Source organism: Ornithorhynchus anatinus, chromosome 2 (genome assembly GCF_004115215.2).
Source record: "Ornithorhynchus anatinus isolate Pmale09 chromosome 2, mOrnAna1.pri.v4, whole genome shotgun sequence".
Classification (NCBI taxonomy): Eukaryota; Metazoa; Chordata; class Mammalia; order Monotremata; family Ornithorhynchidae; genus Ornithorhynchus; species Ornithorhynchus anatinus.
The window spans coordinates 50,324,265-50,345,558 of record NC_041729.1 but is presented as its reverse complement, the minus strand read 5'-3'; the positions used below and the strand labels follow the sequence as shown (position 1 = coordinate 50,345,558).

Genomic DNA, 21,294 nt, shown 5'->3' with positions numbered 1-21,294 from the left:
ACTCTCAGGCCCGTGCTCTATCCGCTATACCTCGCTGTTTCTCCGTAAGGCAATTTAGAAAGAAATCACTGACTGTGGGAGTGTTGATCACAACCAATCCACAAGTCACGATGTCAGCTCAAATACACTTCACATTTTAAGAAACACCACCGCATTTTCCTAGATTGAATTCCCAATGTACCAAGTTGGATGGATTTTAAAATTCTGTGACAGGTTCTAGCCACTGACTGGCAAGCAATCCATAATCAAAATCTTGGTTCCTGGCCTCTGCTTACCGCACAGCTGGTGTTTAGCCAGAGACGAAATTTTGAAAATGGGATCCCGGGTTTACTGAATTCTCAATTATGAAATTTCCAGCTAATGTGCAATATTCCAGACTGAGTTTATGGGGTACAGAAGTGACCTAGATAGCCTAAACCACATTATTTCCCACTTCAAAGCCTCCCGAAACTTCCTGTTGCCCCTCATGTCAGATATAAGCTTCCTGCCCACAACTCTCCCCCGATTAATGATGTTGGTATATGTTAAGCGCTTACTATGTGCAGAGCACTGTTCTAAGCGCTGGGGTAGATGCAGGGTAATCAAGTTGTCCCCCATGGGGCTCACAGTCTTAATCCCCATTTTACGCTGCTTCTCTTCTCTGTAAGCCCGTCAATGGGCAGGGACTGTCTCTATCTGTTGCCGAATTGTACATTCCAAGCGCTCAGTACAGTGCTCTGCACATAGTAAGCGCTCAATAAATACTATTGAATGAACGAACTGAGAAGCAGCATTGCCTAGTGGAAAGATCTTGGGCCTGGGAGTCAGAGGACCTGGGCTCTAATCCTTGGTCCATCACTTGTCTGCTCGGTGACCTTGGGGAAATCACTTCTCTTCTCTGTGTCTCGGATGGCTTATCTGTAAAATGGGGATTAAGACTGTGAGCTCTATGTGGGGTGGGGACTGTGTCCAACATCATTATATTTTTTCTAACCCCAGGGTTTAGGATGGTACCTGACACACGGTAAGCGCTTAACAAATACCACAACTATTACAGTAAGAGAAGCAGCGTGGCTCAGCGGAGAGAACCTGGGCTTGGGAGTCAGAGGTCACGGGTTCAAATCCCGGCTCTGCCACTTGTCAGCTGGGTGACTGTGGGCAAGTCACTTAACTTCTCTGTGCCTCAGTTCCCTCATCTGTAAAATGGGGATTAACTGTGAGCCTCACGTGGGACAACCTGATTACATACCAACATTATTATTAACAAATACCATTTAAAAAAAAAAAAGAGAGCCGATGTATATCTAGCCTTCCCCCTCTTCTCTAGCCAGGCAAGCTTACCTGTCCTTGCCTCCAACCTCTGTACCTCAGTTCCCTCATCTGTAAAATGGGTGTTCAGACTGTGAGCCCCACATGGGACATGCTAATCCAACCTGATTACCTTGTCTCTACCCCAGTGCTTAGTACTGTGCCCGGTAAGTTATTAAATACCATAAAAAAACCCTACCCTTCATTCGAACTACACCCCCATCCCTGGATCAGGCTGATCCCCTCTCTTTCCTTGACTTCCCGTCCAAATTCCCCCAAATACACATCCCGCAATCCACGTCTTCCAGGATGTCAAGGAGCTGAAGGGACCGAGAGGGATCAGCTGATGGAGTGACTAGGCCAGAGGGCCTGGCTACTCTGTCGGACTTTCCACACCTGCTCTGCTTTGCTGTTCCCCCTCAACCAGCGGGAACCCTTGACTGGGCTCCAGATAATAATGTTGGTATTTGTTAAGCGCTTACTGTGTGCAGAGCACCGTTCTAAGCGCCGGGGTAGATACAGGGCAATCAGGTTATCCCATGTGAGGCTCACAGTCTTAATCCCCATTTTACAGATGAGGGAACTGAGGAGCAGAGAAGTTAAGTGACTTGCCTATAGTCACACAGCTGACAAGTGGCAGAGTCGGGATGTCTGTATAAGAAATAGAGGAGGTGGGGGCTAGCAAAGGGCGGGAGCGGTATTTCAAGTAGAATAGAGATTGGAGGGGGGCAATTTGTAAATTAACTGGAAAGCCCTAGACCTCGCGGACAAAGAACTATGTTGCCTCTTCATTTTTTTTCCCCAAAATGCCTATGGATGAAAACTTTACAGTTTCCTTGAGAGCCCGTTAACGTGCTGATTTATACTTACCATCAAGAACTCTCCTTCTTTATTTTAAGCCCAGTTTCCTCAAGCATTTCTTAAGTCTGAAACTACTTAGTCACCTTCATCATCTCTTCTCTACAGTGTCACTCCAACTCTTCAAACCTTTACTCCCTAAGATCTATTTCCATCTCTGGAAGCACTTTTATTGTTTTTACTTTGGACCCAGCCCACGTTACCACCCTTTTTTTAAATGGTGGTGAGACATGATACTTCAAAAAAGATCAGCCGTGCGTACATACAGGCATTTCTCCTACACGGTAATTGTGTTCTGCAAAATCCCAACTTCTCAAATTCATGTTGTGTCAACAACTGTCTCAGTGGGAAATATGGAATCGGGAAAGAGAACAGTTCATAAGCAACTGAAATAGTATGCGGCTTCAATCACTTTGGGTGAAATTCAAATCAATCATGTTTATTGAGCTCTTACTGCGTGCAAAACACTACACTAAGCGCTTGGGAGAGTACACTATGACTGTCTATTATTGTATAATTATATACTATAATAGACAGCTTAGAGTCTAGAGGGAGAGACAAATTCAAGGAGTTTGTGAACAACATTTTACAAAGCTGTGTCTGAAAGGAGCACGGGCCCGGGAGGCACCGAAATCTGGTTCTAATCCCAGCTCTGCCACGTGTCTGCTGTGTGACCTTGGGTAAGTCACTTCACTTCTCTGTGCCAGTTAGTTACCTCATCTGTAAAATGGAGTTTCAATCCTACTCCCCTCCTACTTAGACTGTGAGCCTCATGTGACCAACCTGTTGGACTTGGATCTAACCCAGTGCTTAATACAGTGCCTGGTACATAGTAAGCGCTTAACAAGTACCATTATTATTATTGAGAGGAGCTACCCTGGGCAAATTTGAGGGTGGGAGAAGGAAACGGAAATAAACGATGAAGACAGGTGATGGAAGGCCTTGAAGACAGTGGTTTTTCTGTTTTTGTTTTACACAAGGGAAATGCTGAGCCATAGGAGGCTCAGACTGCCAGGTGGGCAGGGAACATGTCTAATAATAATGTTGGTATTTGTTAAGCGCTTACTATGTGCAGAGCACCGTTCTAAGCGCTGGGGGAGATCCAGGGTCATCAGGTTGTCCCACGGGAGGCTCGCATTCTTCATCCCCATTTGACAGATGAGGTGACTGAGGCCCAGAGAGTTGAAGTGACTTGCCCAAGGTCACACAGCTGACAAGTGGCAGAGCCCGGATTGGAACCCATGACCTCTGACTCCCAAGCCCGGGCTCTTTCCACTGAGCCACGCTGCTTCTACCAACAGAGTCTACCAACTCTGTTGCATTGGACTCTCCCAGGATAGTGCTGTGCACACAGTAAGCGCTCAATAACTCCCATTGACCGAGGAAGCAACCAAGTGGTATGTGCCCAAGAGAGTTAAAGAAGATGTCCCGCATCAAGTGAAAAAGGGAGAGACATGCGGCCGTTCTAGTCCCGGCTCCCTCACTTGCCTGCTGTGTGACCTTGGGCAAGTCATTTCATTTCCCTTCTCTCTGTCTCAGTTCCCTCATCTGTAAAATGGGGATGAAGACTGTGGGCCCCATGTGGGACAGGGGCTGTGCCCAACCTGATTACCTTGTATCTGCCCCAGGGCTTACAACAGTGCCTGGCACATAGTAAGTGCTTAACATATACCATTAGGAAAAGGCTGTGTTTGGCAAATGATTCATTTTTAAATACACATATTTGTTCATTTTATACAGATAATTAAGGAGTGATAACAGGGTTTCCAGGGAAGCAGCACGGTGTAGTGGCTAGACCATGGGCCTGGGGGGTCAGAAGGTCACAGATTCTAATCCCGGCTCCACCTCGTGTCTGCTGTGTGACCTTGGACAAGTCACTTAACTTCTCTGGACCTCAGTTATTTACCTCACCCTGTAAAATGGGGATTGAGACGGGGAGACTATGGGGGGCAGGGACTGTGCCTAACCCAATTTGCTTGTATCCACCCCCAGCGATGAGCTGTGCCAGCCACCAGGTAAGCACTTAAATACCACAATTATTATTATTATTATTATTATTGTCGGAGCTCTGTCACTTGTCTGCTATGTGACCTTGGACGAGTCACTTAACTTCCCCGAGCCTCAGTTTTCTCATTTGCAAAATGTACATTCAGAACATGTTCTCTCTCCTCATCAATCTGGGAGCCCCATATGGGACAGGGACGGTGACTGACCAGATACAAGCTAATCAGATTGGGTCCAAACGGGGCTCCAAGTGTTAACCCCCACTTTACAGATGAGATAACTGAGGCACAGAGAAATCAAGTGACTTACCCGAGGTCAGGCAGCAGACAACTGGCAAGGCTGGGATTAGAAACCAGGTCCCATGCCCGTGCTCTACCCACTAGGCCAGGCTGCTTCTTGGATGAGAACTCTTTTGGGGAAGAACTCTCCTAACCCAAAATGACCCTTAGCTACTTTGCTCTCCTGAGCTCAATTCAATCGTATTTACTGAGTGCTTACTGTGTGCAAATCACTGTACTAAGAGCTTGGGAGAGTACAATATATCAATAAAAAGACACATTCTCTGCCCGCAAGGAACTTACAGTCTAGAGAGGGGGAAAGACATTAAAATAAATAAATTACAGATATCTACCTATGTGCAAACATACTCAAAGGGATGTGAATGGCAGCGGTCAGAACAGCCAGAGGAGGGTTTTCACAATACGCAGACACCAAACCCCACAAAAAATCCTTGACTTGTACAAACCGAGATAGGAATGCAGTCAGTCGGTCATCTGAAAATCTACAAATCCAAATCACGCCAATATAAAAAATCCACTCTCTTCCATTCTATTTCTGCACCCAGGTAGAGCACGATGGGCAAGGTTTCCACAAATGACAAGCAGACCAGAGTCAGAGCCCACACGAATCACACAAAACTGTTAACGACTCTAAGAACTCTATTTAAATCACACGGTGGCCGACATGTCTAAATAAACCTCTAAGAGTGAAACCCGATAAAAAAAAAAACCCAGAATGTCCGTATCACCTGATTCCATGGGTTGGAGATAATTTTTCTCCTTTACCGTAATAGCGGGTCCACCACGAGTAGAGCACTTTGGAGTGAAAGCACCAGGCTTGGCCAAACCCCAATCTCCTTCATTTTATCTGGTTTAGTTGACCCAACCTGACACTCCCAGGGTCGGGGCTCATATCTATTTTATTTTTAAATGGTATTTGTTAAGCACTTGCTATGTGCCAGGCCCTTAACTAAGCACTGAGGCACACGCAGGATAATCAGATTAGACACGGTTCCTGTCCCACAAGGGGCTCACAATCTCAATCCCCATTTTACATATGAAGGAACTGAGGCCCAGTGAAGCCAAGTGACTTGCCCAAGGCCACAGAGCAGACAGGTGGCAGAGTCGGGATGAGAACTCATGTCCTTCTGACTCCTGGCCCGTGCTCTAGCCACTAGACCATGCCGCTTCTCGATTCATTCATTCCATCGTATTAATAGAGCGCTTACCGTATGCAGAAAACTGTATTAAGCGCTTGGGAGAGTACAATACAACAATTAACAGACACATCCCCTGCCCACAACGAGCCACAAAAGTCTATATTCTTTCCCAGCTTTTAATACAGTAATCTGCACACAATAAGCATTTAATAAACATTATTTTTCCCAACTATTACTCCCACTGCTGATAGAAGCATTCCAGGCTGGTGACAGGAACTCCCCAGGAACTCATTTCTGGACACTGCTGGCTTGGATTCCTAGGAAGTCCATCCGATGTTTGCCTGTGGGTGAATACACCTGGAACGCCACGGACCCACTTGGGACATCACGGACGTGCCACAGACCCTGCAATTTCTAGGAGCCATGGTGACCCTCTGTCCTCACTACAAGAGGGGGGGTCTGTGGGTGGGAGAGAGAGTAAAGGACCCAGGCTTCCCCAACCCAGCCTGACCCATTTTTCTTTCACGTAGCCAGTGGCCCAGGGATCCATTAAGCACCATCTGAACGCTGACTTGCGAAGATTACTACGACCACCATATTCACCCTCCCTTCCGCATCACCTCTGCACTTAGATCTGTATCCCTTAAGGACTTTGATACTCATTCCACCCCCACAGCACTTAGGTTTCCACCCTTCTCGTCTTATGCTGTCGAGTCGTTTCCGACCCATAGCGACACCACGGACGCATCTCTCCCAGACCACCCCGGTTCCATCCGCAATCGTTCTGGTAGCGTATCCGTAGAGTTTTCTTGGGAAAAATACAGAAGTGGTTTACCACTCCCTTCTTCTGTGAACTAAACTTGAGTTTCCACCCTCGACTCTCTCCCACGCCGCTGCTGCCCAGCACCGGTGAGTTTTGACTTGTAGCGGATGGCCTTCCGCTCGCTAGCCGCTGCCCAAGCCAGGAATGGAACGGACAGACCTCTGCTTGACTCTCCCTCCTGTAGCCGAGACTGGGAGAGGACTGGAAACTCTCCAGGTGCCACCCTGAGAGGTGTTCCATCCTTATCCTCCGTCATCTCCTCTATCGCAAGGCATCCTAGCTTCCAGTCTCCACACCTAAAAACGAGCCAGAATCTACGATACAATTGTCCAGGCAGCGTCCGAAGCCCTACGTGTCTTTGTCTCGTCTCATGCTCTGAGTCGTCTCCGACCCACAGCAATGCCATGGACACATCTCTCCCAGAACATCCCACTTCCATCTGCGATCGTTCTGGTAGTGTAGCCATTCATTCATTCACTCAGTAGTATTTACTGAGCGCTTACTACGTGCAGAGCACTGTACTAAGCGCTTGGAATGTACAAATCGGTAACAGATACAGTCCCTGCCCTATGACGGGCTTACAGTCTAATCGGGGGAGACAGACAAGAACAATGGCAATAAATAGAATCGAGGGGATGAACATCTCTTTAAGACAACAGCAAATAAATAGAATCAATGGGATAATAGAATCAAGGTGATAGAGTTTTCTCGGTAAAAATATGGATGTAGTTCACCATCGCCTTTTTCCGCGCAGTAAACTTGAGTCTCCACCCTCGACTGCCTCCCGTGCCGCTGCTGCCCAGCACAGGTGAGTTTTGACTTGTAGCAGATTGCCTTCCACTCGCTAGCCACTGCCCAAACTGGGAATGGAATGGATATGCCACTGCTTTATTCTTTACAGTCTTCACTTTCCACGTATCTCATTCCCCTCTAGACTGTAAACTCTGCACACAGTCAGCACTCGGTAATAGAACAGATGGATTCCTGAGCATCCAGTATGGTCCCGTATACAAAGGGGTAATAATAATATTAATATTAACACATTTCCAAGAGGGAAAGATTGCAGCCACATGCTTTCAGTAGGCAGAACTTAGCAGAAAGATGCCAATGAAAGCAATGGGGCCTAGCGGATAGAGTTCGGGCCTGGGAGTCCGCGGGTCCTAATCCCGGCTCTGCCACGTGCTTGCTCTATGACCGTGGGCAAGTCGCTTCGCTTCTCTGCGCCTCAGTTACCTCATCTGTAAAATGGGCATCAAGACCGTGAGCCCCCCGAGGGACAAGGATTGGGTCCAACCTGGTTTGCTTGTATCCGCCTCAGCACTCATTATAGCGCCTGGCACGTAGTAAGCGCTTGACAAATACCACAACTGTTATCATTACCTCAGAGTTCAGTACAGTGCCTGACACTTAATAAGCATTTAAAGGCCATGTTATTATGGGAATCTTAATGAGAGCGTGGCAACCTCCCATCTGATCTGCCTTGCCACACCAAAATTGTTACGATAATTATTATTATTATGGTATTTAAGTGCTTACTATGTGCCAGGCATTTCATTCATTCAATAGCATTTACTGAGCGCTAACTTTCATTCAATAGTATTTACTAATAATGTTGGCATTTGGTAAGCGCTTACTATGTGCCAAGCACTGTTCTAAGAGCCGGGGGTGATACAAGGTGATCAGGTTGTCCCACATGGGGCTCATAGTCTTCATCCCCATTTTACAGATGAGGGAACTGAGGCCCAGAGAAGTGAAGTGACTTGCCCAAAGTCACACGGCTGACAAGCGGCAGAGCCGGGATTTGAACCCATGATCTCAGACTCCCAAGCCCGGGCTCTTTCCACTGAGCCACACTGCTTCTCTAAGCGCTTACAATGTGCAGAGCACTGTACTAAACGCTTGGAATGTACAATTCGGCAACAGATAGAGACGATCCCTGCCCAGTGACGGGTTCACAGTCTAAACGCTTAGTACAGGCACTGTACTAAGAGCTGGGGTGGATAGGAGCAAATCAGGTGGGACAGTCCCTGTCCCATATGGGACTCACACTCTTAATCCTCATTTCACAGATGAGGGAACTGAGGGCCAGAGAAGTGAAGTGACTTGCCGAAGGTCACCCAGCAGACAAGCAGCAGAGCCGGGAGTAGAATCCGTGACTTTCTGACTCCCGGGCCCGTGGTCCATCCACGACGTCAGACTCGGAAGTTCGGTCTTCTGTTCTGATACAACTAACGGGCAATGCTAAAAGGAGAACGGGATGCTGTTGCTGGGTATCAGTCAATCAACGGCAATTTACTGAGTGCTTCCTGTGTGCCGATCACTATACTAAGCACTTGGGAGTGTACAATATAACAGAGTTGGTACACATGTTCCCTGACTGCAAGGAAGTTAGTCTAGAGGGGGAAAGACATTACTATAAATAAATTTGGGGGGTGCACATAAAAAATTGTGGTACTTGTTAAGCGCTTACTATGTGCAAAGCACCGTTCTAAGCGCTGGGGGATACAAGGTGATCAGGTTGTTCCACGTGGGGCGCAGTTTTTTAATCCCCATTTGACAGATGAGATAACTGAGGCACAGAGAAGTTAAGTGACTTGCCCAAGGTCCCACGGCTGACTTGCGGCAGAGCCGGGATTAGAACCCGTGACCTCTGACTCCCAAGCCCTCGCTCCTTCCACTGAGCCATGCTGCCTCACATATGTGCTGTGGGACTAAGGGAGGGGTGAATAACGGGTGTAAATCAAAGCGCAAGGGCGACTCAGAATAATAATAATGTTGGTATTTGTTCAGTGCTTCCTACGTGCAGAGCACTGATCTAAGCGCTGGGGTAGATACAGGGTAATTAGGATGTCCCACGTGAGGCTCAGTCTTAATCCCCATTTTCCAGATGAGGTAACTGAGGCCCAGAGAAGTTAAGTGACTTGCCCACAGTGACACAGCTGACGAGTGGCAGGGGCGGGATCTGAACCCATGATCTCTGACTCCCAAGCCCGGGCTCTTTCCACTGAGCCACAGAAGGGAGTGGAAAAGAGAAAATGAGGGCTTAGTCGGGGAAGACCTCTTGGAGGAGAGGAGCTTTATTTGAAAACAGGGAGAGTGACGGTCTGTCGGATATGAAGAGGGAAGGTGTTCCAGGCCAGAGGCAGGCCGTGGACAGTTGTTTAAACGATCTTTTCCCCTCACCGGTCCGAGCCACTCTAAGGAATGCACGGCCGATTACCCTCCTGAGTAATAATCAGTTCACAGGTCTAACAGCATTTGGGGTTCATGCAAATTTTCCACAAGTCTCTCCTTCGGACAAATGTAAAACCCTAAAACCAAACACCCCTGGGCTCGGCACGGACTGGCAACAAGTTTACAGTCACGATTCGGCAAGGGCTCGTTTAAATGAAACCCGCTGTCCTAGATTTCAATCCGGCTTAACTCGCGGTGTTGATCTATTCTAAGAGGATTGCCCAGCATCTCGGACTTTCCACACGGGTTTGCCTCCTCACCGCTAGAAAAGTAAGCAGACGTTGTTTGGAGTGATAAAGGTGGAATCTGTCTTGGTTGAAAATGAGGACATCAATTAAGTGACAGAGTGGGCCATTTCAGACAGGATCAGTTCCAAAAGTTGAGCTTTGATGGGGCTGAGTCCAAGTTCCAGGGGAACCACTGAAAGCAGCAAAAATCTCTCCCACTTCTCTGGCTCTATAACCACCTGATCTGTACCTAGCCAGACTACAGTCCACAGAAGCAATCAGCTCACAGTTCTAACACCACATTTATGTCGCAGGCATTCTTTCAGTGCGCATTAAAGCAGCATGGCTAATAATTGTATTTCTTAAGCTCTTACTATATGGCCAGCCCTGTTCTAAGCCCTGGGGTAGATAAATCAGGTTGGACACGGACCCTGTCCCACATGGAGCTCCCTGTCTAGGTACGAGGGAGAACGGGTACTGAATCCCCTTTTTACAGATGAGAAAACCGAGGCACCGAGAAGTGAAGTGACTTGCCCAAGGTCACGCGGCAGGCAAGTGGTAGAGCCAGGGTTAGAAACCAGGTCCTCTGATTCCCTAACCCATGGTCTTTCCACTGGGCCACACTGTTCTTCAAGTCTCTCTTTAAACTGACTATATACATATCTAGAAAGACTATATCTATATCTATATAGATCTATATAGATATAGGCTTTCTATATATATAGATATAGATATAGTCTTTCTATAGTCTATATCTATAGTCTATATATAAATATAGATATAGTCTTTCTATATATATATATATATACATACATATATATATATATATATATAAAGAGAGAAGTACAGATATCTCTACCCAGACATACGACTATATATCTACTATACGCCCATACATTTTGTTTAGAATATGACAGGCAGTCCATAAATCACCTTATCTTGGGAAATGACCTAAAATCTGAATGGAAATAAGACTGATATTCAGATTTCTTATGGAGAATGTACACTTCAAACTCCAATACCATTACTCATTTCCTCCTTACAATATCATAGCCGTGGCTCAGTGGAAAGAGTCCAGGCTTGGGAGTCAGAGGTCATGGGTTCAAATCCCGGCTCCACCACCTGTCAGCTGGGTGACTTTGGGCAAGTCACTTAACTTCTCGGTGCCTCAGTAACCCCATCTGTAAAATGGGGATGAAGACTGTGGGCCCCACGTGGGACAACCTGATCACCTTATATCCTCCCCAGCGCTTAGAACAGTGCTTGGCACATAGTAAGCGCTTAACAAATGCCATCATTTAGAGAAGCAGCGTGGCTCAGTGGAAAGAGCCCGGGCTTCAGAGTCAGAGGTCATGGGTTTGAATCCTGGCTCTGCCACTCCTCAGCTGTGTGACTGTGGGCAAGTCACTTAACTTCTCTTGGCCTCAGTTACCTCATCTGTAAAGTGGGGATTAAGACTGTGAGCCCAAAGTGGGACAACCTAATTACCCTATATTTACCCCAGCGCTTAGAACAGTGTTCTGCACATAGTAAGCGCTTAACAAATACCAACATTATTACAGGCAAGCCTTAGGATATCAGGAGATTCCAAGTTTGTTGAGTGTATGTGAATACAGAGCAGGGTCTCCAGGACTTGCGGTGCTCAGTGAGTGAAGGTGGGCACAAAGTATCCATTATAGAATGTGTTAAGGATTTATTTGTGCCAAGCAATGTACTAAGCAATGGGGTAGATACAAGACAATCTTTCCCCTGCACTGTGCCCACCGTGATCTCAGGACCCTATTGTATTCTCCCAAGCGCTTAGTATAGTGTACTGCACACGGTAAGTGCTCAATAAATATCACTGATTGATGGACTGACAAGCCGTTACAGATCCCACCAGATAATCAGGAGTATTATCTATCCCAATAAGATGAATGAAAAGACAAGCCCCCAGAGAAGCATGAAAAGAGTGATGAAAGGATGCAGTTAGACACTTGTGGCTCGACTTCCTGACAACTAAGGGGCATATGCCAGTTCAAAGAAAGGAAAAAAAACTCACAGGAGTATACAGTCAAGAAACGAGAGGATTTGTTTCATCTGTTCCAAGTATTAAATGGGACGCTGAATCTCAATCTTGTCTATCTCGCCACCAACCCCTCGCCCACATCCTCCCTCCGGCCTAGAACGCCCTCCCACTTCAAATTTGACAATTACTCTCCCCCGCTTCAAAGCCTTATTGAAGGCACATCTCCTCCAAAGAGGCCTTCCCTGACTAAGCCCCCCCTTTCCTCTTCACCCACTCCCTTCTGCGTCACCCTTATTCTCTTTATTCATCGCCCCCCCCAGCCCTACAGCACTTACGTACATACCTGCAATTTATTTATCTATTTTGATGTCTGTCTCCCTCTCTAGACCGTGAGCTCGTTGTGGGCAGGGAATGTGTCAGTTAATTGTCACACTGTCCTCTCCCAAGCGTTTAGTACTGTTTGCTCTGCACACAGTGAGCGCTCAAAAAATTCAACGATGAATGAATGAAATGGGAAGGGAAATTTGTCCAACTAACCTTCTCAATTCAAGTCCTCAAGGATATAGGGAAGGGAAGGTCACCTTAGTATTTCTTTATGGGGGAAGTGGAGATTTCTGGAAGTCTAATGTGATCCTTGAGGATCTTCAGAGACATGGCTACATAATGCAGTCAAATAAGGAACCAGGAATTGAAAAAGAAAAAAAAAGAGGAGTGAGCAATTACTTCATGGGCTAAAAAGGGAAAAAGAGGGAGAGAGAATAGCGGCCTGAGACTGCTTTAGTAAAGAAATCTTAGCTGCAGAATTTTAGAAGGGAAAACAAAGCAAATACCAAAAGGGGGATCCTCAATACTTGATGATGTGCCCAGGGGTTTGGTTAAGGAAAGACTCCTACTATTTCTCACTCCTCATATTCTCTCTATCATGCTATAGGGTTAGATAAGATTGCTCTGACATAGGCTCAGATGTATTCTCATTAATATTTGACTGTGAAACACAAAACCCTATGAATACTTTGTAGCTTAATAATGTCAAAAAAAATGAAAATACTGAGATGAAAACCAAAACAGACTTGTTTTAATGTGCTAGATATCAACTACTGAATTTGTGATATTTCTTCACTCCGCTGCCCAGCTCATCTTCCTGCATAAACGCTCTGGGCATGTCACTCCCCTTCTTAAAAAACTCAAGTGGTTGCCTATCGACCTCCGCACGAAACAAAAACTTCTCACTCTAGGCTTCGAGGCTCTCCATCCCCTCGGCCCCTCCTACCTCTCCTCCCTTCTCTCTTTCTACCGCCCACCCCGCACGCTCCGCTCCTCCGTCGCCCACCTCCTCACCGTCCCTGGGTCTCGCCCATCCCGCCGTCGACCCCTGGCCCAAGTCCTCCCGCGGTCCTGGAACGCCCTCCCTCCTCGCCTCCGCCAAACTCATTCTCTTCCCCTCTTCAAAACCCTACTTAGAGCTCACCTCCTCCAAGAGGCCTTCCCACACTGAGCCCCCCTTTTCCCTCTGCTCCCCCTCTACCCCCCCTTCACCTCCCCTCAGCTAAGCCCTCTTTTCCCCCCTTTCCCTCTGCTCCTCCCCCTCTCCCTTCCCATCCCCTCAGCACTGTTCTCGTCCGCTCAACTGTATATATTTTCATTACCTTATTTATTTTGTTCATGAGATGTACATCACCTTGATTCTATTATTTTGTTAATGAGATGTACATCACCTTGATTCTATTTACTTGCTATTGTTTTAATGAGATGTTCATCCCCTTGATTCTGTTTATTGCTATTGTTTTTATCTGTCTGTCTCCCCCGATTAGACTGTAAGCCCATCAAAGGGCAGGGACTGTCTCTATCTGTTACCGATTTGTACATTCCAAGCGCTTAGTACAGTGCTCTGCACATAGTAAGCGTTCAATAAATACTATTGAATGAATGAATAATGGAAACTCCCAGTGTCAATCTGAATTTTGTCTACCAATAAAACAAAAGTAAAAATAGATGCACTACAGAATCTGCAAACTCTAGAGCTGAAGTTGTAAAGACAAAGATCTTTGAAATTTTCATAAAAGCCTCCAGCGACAGCATTAATATGAAACTGCTAAAAAGCTCCACTTTTTGCCTTTCGGCTGATCTACTGAGTCTGGGAGGTGACTGCTGCAGTAAGGAAAGAGATGAAAACCATGTGATGAACATACAGAGATACCTGGAAAGATGAAGGGAAAAAGCACCACTTTCAGAAACAACTGGGTTTCATAAGGTCAAGTGAGAAATCATGTGACGGGTCTCAGCTACTCTCAGAATGCACTTTACCCAAAAGAGATTTTTAAAAAATTTTTTTAAAAGAGCAGAAAAAGCAGGACTTTCAAAATGTAGAGAGAGAGAGCCTTCCTGGAAACTTTGCAAACTGACTTTATCTCAGGAAGGAAGTAGGAGAGATCACCGAAATCTACTGCTTTTTAAAGCTCCACTCCAGAGATAGTTTTCCTAATGGTATAAATTCAAAAACTAGAGTCGACCTTTCACTGCAGATTCTCCTCTCCATTTAGCATTTAAAAATTCTAATGAAACACGCTCTTCTTCAAGAACATCTTGAACACTAAGATTAAGGCTGCTTATGGTCTACCAATTTTGTTATATATTAATTTCCCAAGCGCTCAGTACAGTGCTCTGTTCACAGTAAGAGCTCAATAAATATAACGGCTTACAGAAAAGAGGACGAATGGAAGGGTGACTGAGTTAGATCCATTAACTGAGTAAATAATTACTTTCCATCACGTAATTTATAGAGAGGGATTGGAAATTCCCAGCCTAGCTCAACTGGTTAATGGTGGAGACGTCTCTACGAATCCCTCGATCATGCAGAGAAGCCACGTGGCCTAATCCCAGCACCGCCACTTGTCTGCTGTGTGAACTTGGGCAAGTCACTTCACTTCTCTGGGCCTCAGTTACCTCATCTGTAAAACGGGGATTGAGACTGTGAGCCCCATGTCGGGGCAGGGACTGTGTTCAACCCGATATGCTTGATCCACCCCAATATTTAGGACAGTGCCTGGCACGTAGGAAGCACTTAATAAATGCCACAGTTATTATCACTATTATTAGTACTACAATTATTACTAAAATTATTATTACTATTAATGAATGTGATACAAATGTCCTCCTAAATTAACTTCTCAGGGCCTCGATTTCCTCATCCGTAAAATGGGGATTAAGATTGTGAGCCCCTTATGGGACGGAGATTGTGTCCGTCCTGATTAGGTTATATCTACCCCAGCACTTAGAACAGCGCTTGACACATAGTAAGCACTTAAATACCACCATCGTTATCATCATCATTATTGGACTTTATAAGACATATTACAATGTAGGAAATTTAAAGGAGCCTTTCAAAGTCTCCTCAGCAACAGAAACCGACCAAGGAGTAATTTCAATAAGCAGTTATTAGAACGTGAGCTCCTCCTCTATGCATTTCTTTCCCAGAACCCAGTACGGTGTTTTGCACATAGTAAGCACTTAATAAATATTATTACTACTAAATTACTACTACTGAGTTCTCACTTGGGGAACAAAGAGAAACCCATCAAGGAGACAACTAGAAGGGGAGCCAGTCTACTGAAGAGTAAGGGGTCCCCCAATTGATAATAATAACTGTGGTACTTGTCAAGGGCTCACTATATGCCAGACACTGTACTAAGCATTGGGGTGGAAACAAGCAAATCAGGTCGGACACAGTCCCTTCCCCCATGGGGCCCCACAGTCTCGATCCCCATTTTCCCGATGAGGGAACTGAGGCCCAGAGAAGTGAAGTGACTTGCCCTAGGTCACACAGCAGATGGGCAGCAGAGCTGGGATTAGAACTCATGAGTTCTAATTAGAGAAGCAGCATAGCTCAGTGGGAAGAGCCCGGACTTGGGAGTCAGAGGTCATGGGTTCGAATCCTGCCTCCGCCACTTGTCGGCTGTGTGACTGTGGGCGAGTCACTTCCCTTCTCTGGGCCTCAGTTCCCTCATCTGTAAAATGGGGATTAAGACTGTGAGCCTCACGTGGGACATCCTGATTACCCTGTATCTACCCCAGCGCTTAGAACAGTGCTCTGCATAGAGTAAGCGCTTAACAAATACCAACATTATTAACATTATTATGACCTTCTGACTTTGTGAGTATCCACCCCAGCGCTTAGTACAGTGCCCGGGAAGTAGTAGGCACTTATATATGACAATTATTATTATTACTTTTGTCCCACCAGCCAAAATGAAGAGATTTGCACCTCTCTTCCTACTCTTTCCCCTTTTGCAAATTTGACGATTTGTGTCTGCTTGATTTCCTCGTAAGTAAGCGCCTCACGGGTGGAGACCATGTCTTTCGCTTCTGATGTATTTTCCCCAAATACCTCTTAGGGGCTCTGCACACAACAGAAACTCAAATTCTGTGGCGAGGATGATGACTACGACCTCACAAAATTCTGGGACTAAATCAAGGGGAGGAGGAGGGAGGATTGAGGAAGATAGAATCCTAATTTTCTAGAGGGGATGGGAAGAGCGGATAGGGCATGGGCCTGGGAGTCACCAGGTCATGGGTTCTAATCCCAACTCCACCACTCATCTGCTGTGTGACCCTGGGCAAGTCACTTCACTTCTCTGGGCCTCAGTTACCTCTTCTGCCAAATGGGGATTGAGATTGTGAACCTCATGTGGGACAAGGACTGTAGCCAACCCAATTTGCTTGTATCCACCCAGCACTCAGTACAGTGCCTGGCACACAGTAAGCATTTAATAAATGCCGTAATTATTATTAAACAACAAACTCATGGTCACACAGGAAGTTACTGAGGTAAGACTAACCCCAACCCAAGGCTCCAAAATACTCCATCCACCGCTCCCCTCTTTCCTCACATCTCGGAAGGAATAAAACCAAAATGCAGCCTGTCTATTAAACAAGGGAGATTTGTTCTTGCACCAGTAATGTCAAACTTGCTGAGGTTCATGTGGGACAGGGAATGTGTCCAACCAACCTCCTATCTGCCCCAACATTTTGTTCAGTGCTTGGCACAGAGGAAGTGCTTAACAAATACAATTATTACTGTTTCCGTAACTCTGGTCCCGTTAAATCCTGAATAGCAAACTACTGAAAAGAATCCTACACATGCACCACTAGGAAAGAAAAAAAAAGGTCAACCCAAAGTAATCTCACTGACAGAAGCTTCATCTTCACTTAAAAACCCAAAGCTTCTGTCTCTTCCCAACCCCTTTTTTAATGGTAATTGATAAGCGTTTTCTAAGTGCCAGGCTCTGTACAAATCACTGGGGTAGATACAAGCTAATCAGGTTGGACACAGTCCAGGTCGCAGATGGGACTCACAGTCCTGAACTCCAATTTACAGATGAGGTAACTGAGGCCCAGAGAAGTGCAGTGACTTGCTCAAGGACACAGCAGACAAGTGTCAGAGGTGGGATTAGAACCAGGTCTTTCTGACGCCCGGACCTGTGCTCCATCCAATAGGTCTTGCTGCTTCCCTTACCTTAGCGGGCCAACATAGCTGCTCCAGCTATTTGAATCCATGATGAATGGGGTGATCCATCCCTCAACATTTGAACAAGGCTTCCCAAAAAGCACAAAAAAGCTTTCAGGCACAATCCACACTGAAATGGATCGTTACCTTCACAGCAACAGTAATAAAAAAACACCACCACCACCAAAAAAAAAACCACCTTGCCCCTCAGGATGACTTTCCTAAATCATGAGTGTTGTACTGGGCTCTCCCAGGTGCTTAGTACAGTGCTCTGCACACAGTAAACATCCAATAAATACCATTAACTGACTGATCAGAAAGGCAGCTTCAAACTCAAATCCTTTTGCACTCAACTGGGTAATCCAAAAATCTGTCACAGTCTTTTGTCTAAGAGCCATTTACGTTATGTCAGCTCACTTATTTTCTAAAATTATGTCCCATGGATCAGGCCCAACTCTCTTTTAGATGAAGGGGGGTGGGGGGAAGACCAGGTTTTTCCATTTTTATCAGTTCACTGTCATTTGGAGATGTGAGGGAGGGAGAGGAGGGGAAAAGAGGGAAGGGAGAGTCAAAGAGGAAGGGCAGTTTCAAAAAAAGACACACCAGAAAGAATTGTTCTTCCTATTAAATCAAAGCAGACATTCAGGTATGCCTGTCTGTTCTGAAATTAATGTCTACAAGGAAAAAAGGGCAACTTTTTTTTTTCGATTCTCTACATACCACACTGAACATTTTATTTAGTGAGGTGGCGGGGGGGAAGAAGTGTAACCACATTTTTCCAGGAAGGAAGTGCTAAGCATTTCAGAACAGGTTTCTGAAACACAGGTGCTGATGCTCGACAGTTCCAATAAACATTTTTAGGCACCTCTCTCCCTCCGAACCATCACAAATGGTCACATCAAACAGGACACCGGCAGACGGAGAACTCAAGCCACTTTCTGAGGTGGGCTATTGTCTCAAGCCTTTCCACAGAGTTTCCTGCCCACCCTGTCCAGAGTAGCACTAATTAATTATCTCTTGGTTCGAAACCTTTTGAAGCAATCTCCCTCCAAATCTGCTGTCTCAGAGGGAAAAAAACAAACTACTATTCGGCTACCTTTAAGAGCGTACTGTATAATTACATAATATTGCTGTTTTCATAGCACTGGACTTTATCAGATCAGATGGGACAGTGTGAAAGCTGTCATTTTATTACGTGAAACAGGAAGTGAACGAGATACAAAACCGGTTACTTGAAAGCTGACCAAGCCAGGAGCTGGCCTGAGGAAAGGAAAACCTGCGCCATTTTCTACCATCTCTGTGCTTCTCTCTCTCTGTCGCTCTCAAAAGGAGTCAGACAGAAAAGCTGCCCATAAGGGCCTCAGGTCAACATGTTTGACTACTCCTACAGACCATAAGCTCGTCATGGGAAGGGAACATGTCTGCTAATTCTGTTGTAACACACTCTCCCAAGTACTTAGTATAGTGCCCTAAACACAGTAAGCACTCAATAAATACCATCGATTGACTGAACAGAAGGCCATACCACACGCATTCGCTCATTCAATCCATTCAATAGTATTTATTAAGAGCTTACTATGTGCAGAGTACTGTACCAAGACCTGAAAGTACAAAAAAAAACCACACACAGTAGACACATTTCCTGCCCAAAACGAGTTTACAGTCTACAGACAATGAGCTTACAGTCTAGAGATGAGCTTAGAGTCTAGAGGTTACCAACTCTGCTCTACTGTGCTCTCCCAAGCACTTAGTACAGCGTTCTGCACATAGTAAGCACTCAGCAAATAGCACTGACGGATCGATTGGTTCAACAACATCAAAAAGCACAATCAAGGGCCTATATAATAATAATAATAATAACAATGGTATTTGTTAAGCGCTTAACTATGTGCCAGGCACGGTACTAAGCGCTGGGATGGATACAAGCAGATCGGGTTGGACAGAGTCCCTATCCCACGTGGGGCTCACAGTCTCGATCGCCATTTTACAGATGAGGTAACTGAGGCCCAGAGAAGTGACACACAGCAGGTCACACAGCAGACATGGTCACACAGCAGACAAGTGGCAGAGCTGGAATTAGAGCCCATGACTTTCTGACTCCCAGGCCCGTGCTCTATCCACTAGGCCATGCTGCTTCTCTAATCAGTTTAGTCCAGATGAATGTCTGCCATTTCATTCATTCATTAACTCAATTACATTTTTTGAGTGCTAATGTGTGCAGAGCACTCTATTAAGCCCATGGGACAGTACAGTCTAACAATAAAACGAACACATTCCCTGCCCACAGTGAACTTACCAAACTCAAGTGGAGCAACTGTGAGCTGGAATATCGAATCCAGCCCATTTCTCTCCCCATTCCCAGTCCTCATCTAAAAGATCTGAGTCCAAGTGCATTTACCTGCTGTCAGAATCTGAGGCAATTTCTTTTCTTCCTCCAAAGCGGATCTGGCACTGTGTGCAAAAAGAAAATGAGAGCCATTTACAGCATCTGTTGGGGCTGGATTTTAAATACAACAAAACAGTTAGGCAACTACTGCAGAAAGAATGAACAGAATCGGGAAGCAACTTATTGCCCTTCAGGCCCTATCACAAGACCAGAGAATCAAACCAGAAGCCGGACCGCTCCCCAGAAACCCCGACATGACAGCGGAATATACTATGGCCTCTGGTGAGATGAGATGGAAAAGTGTGCATTTCAACAGAAGCCTTCTCATCCAAAGCCTGTCAGAAAAAGGAAGCGATTACAAAAATCCACAGTGGTTTTAGCAAGTTGTCTTGAGTTTCAAATGTGCCAAAACTCACAATCTATTTCACAGATCTAAAACTGGGATCCAATTTTATTAGGAGAACTAAAGATCAAAATAATTACTACTATCGTTAAACTCTTACTGTGTGCCAAACACTGTAGTAAGCGCTGGGGAAGATACGAGGTCCTTGAATAGGGGACTCAAGGTGGAAGGCCATAAACCTCCTGACAGCAGGGAATGTGTCTACCGACTCTATTATACTGTATTCGCCCAAATGCTTAGTGCAGTGCTCTGCACATAGTAAGTGCTCAAAAAATAATAATAATAATAATTACACCTGGTTGATTGATTAAGGAGGGAGAACAAGTATTGAGTCCCCATTTTATAGATGAGGAAACTCGGGCACAAAAGTGAAATGACTTGCCTAAGGTCACACAGTAAAACAGTGGTACAGCTGAGACTAGAACTCGGGTCCTTTGACACTCCCTCCCGCACCAGGCCTGTGATCTTTCTACTAGACCATGCTACTTCAACACATACGTTAACGGTTCATATCCACACATCAATGTGGTCTAATAATAATAGTATTTGGGAAGTGCTTAGTATGTGCCAGGCACTGTACTAAGTGCTGGGGAGAATACGGGCAAATCGGGTTGGACACAGTCCCTGTCCCACATGGGGAAGTCACAGTCTCAATCCCCAGTTTACAGGTGAGGTAACTGAAGCACAGAGAAGTGAAGTGACTCACCTAAGGTTACACAGCAGACAAGTGGTGGAGCCAGGATTAGAACCCATGAACCTCTGACTCCCAGGCCCATGCTCTATCCACTACACCGTGCTGTTTCGGTGGAAAGAGCACAGATCCGGGAGTCCAGGAAACCAAGATTCTAGTCCCGGCTCAACCACTTGCCTGCTGTGTGACCCCGGGCAACTCACAACCTCTTCCGCTCTCATTTTCCTCCTCTGTAAAATGGCACTAAGATTCCTGTTCTCCTTCTCTGTGGCTGGTAGCCCTGTGTAAGAAAGGAACAGTGGCTGCTCTGATTATCTTATTAAGGAGGAAAAACGGCCTAGTGGACAGAGCCCGGGCCTGCTCTATGACCTCAGGAGAGACACTTCTCGTTACAGGCAGGGAACGTGGCCACTAATCCTGATGTGTTATATT

The 21,294-nt window shown here is 45.8% G+C and overlaps 1 protein-coding gene across 7 annotated transcripts in view; it reads right to left on the bottom strand.

The window, feature by feature from the left end:
- SNX29 (sorting nexin 29) overlaps nucleotides 1–21,294 on the bottom strand; it is a 553,944-nt gene that overhangs the window by 504,560 nt on the left and 28,090 nt on the right. For all 7 annotated transcript variants that reach the window (XM_039911120.1, XM_029053042.1, XM_039911121.1 and 4 more), the window contains exon 3: nucleotides 19,781–19,833. In XM_039911120.1, the coding sequence (XP_039767054.1) occupies nucleotides 19,781–19,833 (53 nt within the window). The remainder of the gene's footprint in view (nucleotides 1–19,780; nucleotides 19,834–21,294) is intronic.